The sequence below is a fragment of the Varroa jacobsoni genome, unplaced genomic scaffold (genome assembly GCF_002532875.2).
Source record: "Varroa jacobsoni isolate VJ856 unplaced genomic scaffold, vjacob_1.0 scaffold_531, whole genome shotgun sequence".
NCBI classification, from domain to species: domain Eukaryota; kingdom Metazoa; phylum Arthropoda; class Arachnida; order Mesostigmata; family Varroidae; genus Varroa; species Varroa jacobsoni.
Window position 1 is genome coordinate 8,764 of NW_019213433.1, and position 7,193 is coordinate 15,956.

Below are 7,193 nucleotides of genomic sequence, written 5' to 3' on the forward strand. Positions count from 1 at the left end.
TATATATAAAGGCAAAGTTCTGAAGCAACTATCTCATCTTGACACCGCTCTTGGTGAATGTGCCGCCCGTCCTTGTGGCACACCAATTCCAATATGTGTAACTTGTCTTTCCGCGTTTTCTGCCTTCACTTTGTTCCTCTCATTGTCTCGCTTCCGCCAATTCTCTCGCATTTCGGTTGGTGTTTGGCGCTTTTCGTATGTTTTCTAATGGTCTCTCCTTTGGGTTTCTGCGGAGCATTTGTGTTACTGCGGCTGGGCATCCCATCGATTCCTTTTACCGCGCAATGAGTACTTGCCTATCAGTAGCCGCATTTTGTAGTCACAGCTACGTCAATAGCAACGGTAGCAGTTAGATTCATTGTTGTAGCCGATTGCGGGGGACATAATAACACTGATCACTGATTACCACCAGCTGCCTCGGCCTCCATAATAATCTCTTCAGGCTCAGGGAATTTGTAGTTTTTGAACTCGAAATCCTCTGGTCGCATCTGGTGGATAGTCTGAAGATGTGTGCGCAGGTTTCCAGGCCAATTGAACATTTTTTGACAGATCACGCACTCGAACCTGATCATATTCCGTATTCAGCATCAAAAAGGGGAAAAGAAAAGGAACAACACCATATGCAAAGGAGAAAGTCACGTTATTCGATAGGCAATGCTATTTCAGCACACACTATAAGATATACTGAATACTTAATTTGTTAGTATTCAGCCTTGTATGTCTGTAATATAGTGTGACGTCAAGCTTCATCTATAGTACGTTGGTCATGGCCAAAAAAAATGTTGATCATTAACAAATTTGTATTTACACAATGGGATAGTGCAGACACGATCTAATTCCACCAACGTTGTTTTGATTTCTCTTACTATTGATATTACCCATGGCCGTAGTGATGATGAAAATTGTTCGCACTTACCTCCTATTGAAGGGTTTATGCATGAGCATATGTCGTCTCATTGAATGCTTCGTTGAGTAGGACTTTTTACAGATGGGGCACTGATTATCCGTAGGTACCTGAGTGCCCGGCCGACTCATTTGCCCAAGATCCAACTGCGATCGAAAGGAAGTTATGACTCTTATAAAATGTTGACGATTTTAAGTTGCGAACGATTGAAAATTACGAGGGTTGGGCTAAAACTACGTACATTGTGTAGGCCTGCCGTCACCAGAGAACCAATGCAGGCGACGGCAGCACTTGTATAATTAAATATGTATGCGCAACGAACTTCAATATATTATTGTGAGGTATTGTCGTAATGAGTTAAACTTAGCTGTTATTTGCTAAACATCGACGGTTCAATTAATACAAACTAATAGGTAACAGTTTGGACTCAAACATACGGAGATACTAACCTTTCCCTTCGCGCTTTGCATTGAATTGAGGTAGCTATTGTATCGAGTGATAAATTCATCAACGTTTCCATCCTCGACCTCATCGACTATCTCCTTCTTGATCGTGTTCGCATTGAGGATAACCCCCTGATCCGAATCCGTGTTAACAGACTCCCTCTTGACTGTACCTGTAGTTTACATATACGGAACATAGCCACGGGGCAGACGACGATGCACGCACAAAACGCCAGAACACGCGTCCCCCAGGTCCGCACATCGCACAACCGCATTCACGCACAGTAGACGTTCACGACGACGACGACGACGACGACGACGACGACGACGACGACGATGACGACGACAACGACAACGGCGAAAACAACGGCGGCCATAAACAATAATCAGACGTTCACACCGATATCCGTACACGACAACAGAGAAGGACAGAAGAAAATCACAGATCGCCACAACACAGAAACGTGTTGGACCTCGAGTTAGTTTCGGCTGACTGTTATACGTCCGGGCGAGGGATAGTGTTAACCTATTCTGCCGTCTGGTCTATTCTTTCTACACAATTCTATTCGGATGGCTACAACTAGTCATTGATTGTAGTCCGGCAATGAGATTCTCTTACGACCCTGACAAAACTTTCTCGCTCGCCAAGTCTCGAAATGTGACTTAAAAACCAGTCCCAACGTTTGACTCGAGTATTGTGTATCTGTTTATTTATCTCGTTCTTCTTCTTCTGTGAGCTTGCTTGTCTGTTGGCGGTTCCGTCTGAAAGCCACGAGGGACCGGCGAGACGGAGACGACGATCTCGCGCGCTTATTTTCTATGCTGCGGGCAGACAGGGCCTGATAACCGGATGACATGGGCCAGCGGTGAATGCGGATGACCGCGCTCTCTGCAGACCGGAGAGCACTAAGAACACGAATATAGCAGGAGCGTTTCAGGATAAGATACGCAGCAGCAGCAGCAGCAGCAGCAGCAGTAGTAGCAGCAGGATAAGTAGGTAGTAGCCAATTACAAGGTTGTCTATTCGTCGCTGCACACAGAAACGAACGCCGACTTGCGATCACTGACGACTAACGCAACATGTCTGCACTTTGCCTCCTGTCACACGGTATATGTTGAGGGGTTACAGGAAGTCGCTACGAACGAAACGGTGGGTTATCGGTAGCACACTAGCTAAAAAAAGGCAGAAAAGAATATTGGTACGACTACGAGCAGCAGACACAAAAGCGGTTCCGACAATAGCGACACAACAATAATCACGACGAGCGTGTGCGGCGATCGCCGCTGCCCCGTTACTGCCAAGAGAGGCCACGTACTCAGAGATTGTAAATTGCCTGATGAAATGCCGCACCATGCGCAACAGACTAAGTAAGCAACGTGAGCTGACCAACAGCGTTGCTGCGTTATGCGGCCTCTACGGTCCACGGAGATTCGTGACGGGAAACGGAATAGCACAGCCGACACGCTCGCGCCAACATGGCGAAAAGTGGTATGTGTGACTGTTTCACGTTAGCAAGGTCCGATTATTACGTATTTTCATATAGTGAACGTCATTACGTATCGATTACAAAGCAGAGCTAGCCACGCTAGTAGCTACGACCGAAGGGAGCGACAATATTTCTACTTCGTGCAGCAGTTTCGCGCGTCTTGTCCACCCCTTATGCATGAGGCGCACACCGAGTCAGAGTAATCGTAGAGTACATAAGTGCTTCTCGGCTTTATCTTGTCACCAAATGCCAGCGGCGAGGAGATAACACATTTCAATAGGGACAAAATGTGGAGAAGTCGGGAGGAGGGCAAAGGGGCAGGGGGAACAAGGGATGAGCAGTTGGATATAATAGCGGAGGCCGCCATCGACAAGAGCCTCTCCTCCAAATGGATATCAGTCTCAAGACGTCTCTTAGTCTTTCATGGGAAGACGCCAAAGAACATCAGACGAAACGGGAAAATGCTCAATGTCCAATTCGCAGACTAATTCGGGGGCATGATTCTATGTCCAATAAACGAGGTTTATGTAGAACTGAAGAAAAAATCATTGGTTATTCACAAGGACCTGCTCAAGAAAATAAAGGAAGCTCAACGAACCTTTGGGGGGCGCCTAAAACTCGTTCAATAGGAAAACGGCTATTGATATCTTCTTGGAAGTTGTGCAAGTTACAAAGCCTCAATAATAGTAGACTGAGGAATACGCGAAAGGTCAAGCGAAAAGCAGTTTAGTACACAGGAACGCGCCACTTTTGCAGAGTGTTCAAACAAACAGACACATCTACGGCATATTTTCATATGCACAACTGCTCGACCAGGGCGACGAACTATTCGCGATCTGAACATATCGCCAGTTAAGGCAGTAATCCTTCCGTTAAACCCCAACAACTGACGCCAGTCAGCGCACCGGCGTTCGAAACCAGGGGGGCACCTTCGGGTATATGAAGAACGTACTTACGGTACATATGTTCTGATGTCGTTGTGTTCGCTGGCGTTGATTGCCTTTGCTGGTCCTGTGGTGGATTGCTTCCGGTCGGTTTGGGGTGCCCCACCGATGCCGTCAGCGTTAGTAGCTGTGGCTACGGCATTGTAACTCCGGCATTGTTGGCCGTAAGCACCTCTTCTGCCAGATATCGTGATGGCAGACACACTTTTGAGCGGAGGTCGCTATTGCTCGCCGTTGCTGGTTGGGGGACGCCGGCTGGTGCCTGCATGTGCCGCCTCTACAGTTCACAACGAGGCAACTCGTAGATAACAGATCCATAAAAGGAGCAAGCAAACGGCAGACGAACCGATGAGGGCCTACCCCAAAGAGTTCAACCACCTCCGGTGCCCCTGGCCTCCGTCGCTACTCAACCGTACGATTGTTCCATCCCACCACGCGGCCACTGTTACTGCAGCAATTGCTGCTGCTGCTGCCACTGCCGTCAAACAGCTTCAGCTTGAACTTTTGAGCAAACTGTAACGACGGGGCTGCAGGCACAACCGCGCGACGAGGCGGCGACGCTTAAGAAGAATTACTACGAGCGCCGCGCTCTCATTCGAAAATAGCATTCCAACATACCATGTACAGCCGGACCGACACAATCATCGCTGTTGCTGCGGATGATGATGATGATGGAAGTGGCAGCAACGGCGACTGGTGCCCGACGTTAAGCCCAATTCGTCTTCCTGTCAACCAGCACAGTTTACGTTGATGCACGCCGCTGCCCCGGACGTCGCTGGCTAAAGTCAATGCTGGTAGCTATGGACAGTCAACACGATCGATGAGGAGTAGCCGATAGCGCACCTTCGGAGGAGAACCATGAGAAACGGAATGGTACCAGCGAATAGTACCAATCAGCTAGCCTTGTTCCCGATACCCCATCTGCTGACCGGTCGTTCGATCTCTCTTCTCCCATTCTTTTGCTTCTCCATTGGCTGAACCTTTGTTATCCGCTGTTGGCCCCTCCATGCCCATATTCAGTTAATGGACTGTCGTTATCAGGTAGCGTTGCCTGTGCTTGCCCCTTTCTTGGTTGCTTTGACTATCCGTAAAGTCGTAGCAGCAGCAGCAGCAGTAGTAGTAATAGTAGCAGCAATGTAGAACGGAGCAGACGGGCGGAGTCCATGCCGGCAACAGACAGTCGCGATACCGAGTTAGTCAACGGCAGCGGCGACAGCAAGAACGACAACACACACACATAAAAGCCACGGCTTGCCTGCCCTATGACTGGCGCTGGCCTGCTGATGGCTTCAGCAGGCACCGCCAAACGTCACTGTTGTGCACGCAGCGCCGTCGCCAGCCAAATGCGAGTATCTTGCTAGCGGCAACACCCCTCGAGGAGCGAGACACTGAGCAATCTAGTCAGCTTTGTCCCGGCGAACAACGGCAGTGATTGGAGCAAATAAGGAGAATGGGGACGAGATACATCTACGACGGAGGAAGGACAGAGGCTCACGGCGCAGACGGTGGCAGCGCAGGGAAGAGAGAAGCAAGCAGTTCCTTTTTGTGCTAGCATTATCAGAGCTCTGTACCCCTGTTTCGTAGCAGCCTTCTCAATCGCGATGACGTTAGCGCCGATGCTAGTAGCTACAATGACAACGGCGATTCGAACGAAAGCAACAGCGAGCGCGGCAGCAACAACAAAGTTCACTATCGTTGTTTCTGTTGCATAGACTCTGTGGCAGCCACCTGCCCCTGTGGTGCATTCTGTTAAGTTGCCATGTGTTTGCGTGTTGGTGCCAGTCGCCGCCAAGAGCCGTGTCAGCCACACATCGGTAGCAATGATAGTACGCACGAGCTGCACCACTCCATCTGTCGAGGGCAAGCAAAAGTTACAACGCCAAACGCAGAACCGCCAGCGCAGAGTGCGATAGCAGGAAGATCAACAGACAACAGCCACAGATCCCGACCGAAAATAGTAGAACGCCCAGTCGACGCTGCGGTGTGTAGTGATGGACAGCGGCGGCGGCGGCGGCGGCGGCGACGGCGACAGCCGTCAACCACTCGGGGGGGAGAATCTTTTGGATTTGTTTCTTGTTTATTTCATCCCCCTCGTCTTGCTTGGCAAACGCACCGTTGCCAACAGGAGGATGCCGTTTGAATCCTCCGAACAGCAGCAGCGGCGGCGGTAGCGAATGGATTCGCTGTTGCTTCATACCGCTGCCGTCTTCGTCTGTATCTCGATTAGTAGAAAGCCAGCCAACCAGGCAGACAGGCAGGTCGATTTATTTGATACAACGAGAAAAGTCTGGATATATAAATACTCTAAAAGATTTTATTTTACCATCGGCAAGACATTTATCGGTAGACACTCAAAAAGCTTTGACGATAGAGAAAGTTACATTTGATAAAAGGTCGCCATAACATTCGCTAGAACAGAAACACTATCCTCTGCCTTATCTGCCAATTATTATTGCTATATATTATACAAACACATATGTGTGCGTAATTTCGTTTGCAAGAGACGACATTCACTAGAAATGCATCACTACCAGGTTATTCTTAATTCAAACAACAGTCATTTACATTCCAGCAATGGACATTTGTAGAAAAAGGGTCCTAAAACACCATCAAGAAGTCAATAAACATTGTTGCGACGGGTTACCTAACACCGTGTTCAACCAAACGTAGGTAGAGAACTTCACAAAGTAAGTTAACAGATTGAATTGTATTGCGGAGAGAAACAAGAACACCTCTTATAAGCTAACACTGAAAGACAAAGACAGGAAACAAATCCAAATAGATGTTTTTAACGAAGATAATTAAAAAAAAAAAAAACAAAAAAAAAACAGAGAACAAATATGGTCAACAGTAGGAAACATGGAATAAAATCAAAATGCCCCATTAATAAATAGCAAGGTAAAAAAAAAATAGAAAACAAAGATATACTTGCGTCTGACGACGAGTGACAGAACGAACATATGATCACGTGAGCACCAACGTAAAGGGGGCCACGCACAGCGTCAACTGATTTAACCAAAACAGGGGAACATCTGGTTGTGCTGATGGCTGTAGTGATGATGGTGGCATAAAAAATGTGTGGGCTATTGGTTATGTTTTCATCGATAATGTTCAAGTTATTTCTTATAAGAGATGTGTACCGAGCCTTTTACTAGCTCTGTTTTTTCGAAATAATAACAGATTTGGGAACGAGATACCTTCCGCGAGCTAACATGTCTTTCTTCTGGCTTAGACCAACTATGTTTCTACGCAACAGCATATATATATATGTATATATGGCAGTTGACTGTTTCTACATACTATTATAACTGATACAATAAGTATACAACTTTGAGATCTTATATCCGCTGTCCGCCAAATTGTAAATCTGTATGTATTTTAACGATATTTTTTTGTAGGAAATGACTAATATATA

The 7,193-nt window shown here is 47.3% G+C and overlaps 1 protein-coding gene across 1 annotated transcript; it reads right to left on the reverse strand.

Moving 5' to 3' along the window:
• Positions 1-218: 218 nt before the first annotated feature.
• Positions 219-7,190, reverse strand: LOC111261189 (uncharacterized). Its single transcript, XM_086968600.1, has 3 exons — positions 1,354-7,190; positions 917-1,050; positions 219-564 (listed from the first exon to the last, which is right to left on the reverse strand). Exons 1-3 carry the CDS (start codon positions 1,372-1,374, stop codon positions 396-398), a joined length of 324 nt encoding a protein of 107 aa, XP_086824726.1. The 5' UTR covers positions 1,375-7,190; the 3' UTR covers positions 219-395.
• Positions 7,191-7,193: the final 3 nt, after the last annotated feature.

Bases quoted from the DNA above. Each gene is read 5' to 3' on its own strand.
- LOC111261189 (XM_086968600.1), bottom strand. From the start codon at position 1,374: ATGCAAAGCGCGAAGGGAAAG. The intron at 1,051-1,353 runs GTTAGTATCTCC...TTTCGATCGCAG, and splicing joins TGCAAAGCGCGAAGGGAAAG to TTGGATCTTGGGCAAATGAG. The intron at 565-916 runs GTAAGTGCGAAC...GAATATGATCAG, and splicing joins CATAAACCCTTCAATAGGAG to GTTCGAGTGCGTGATCTGTC.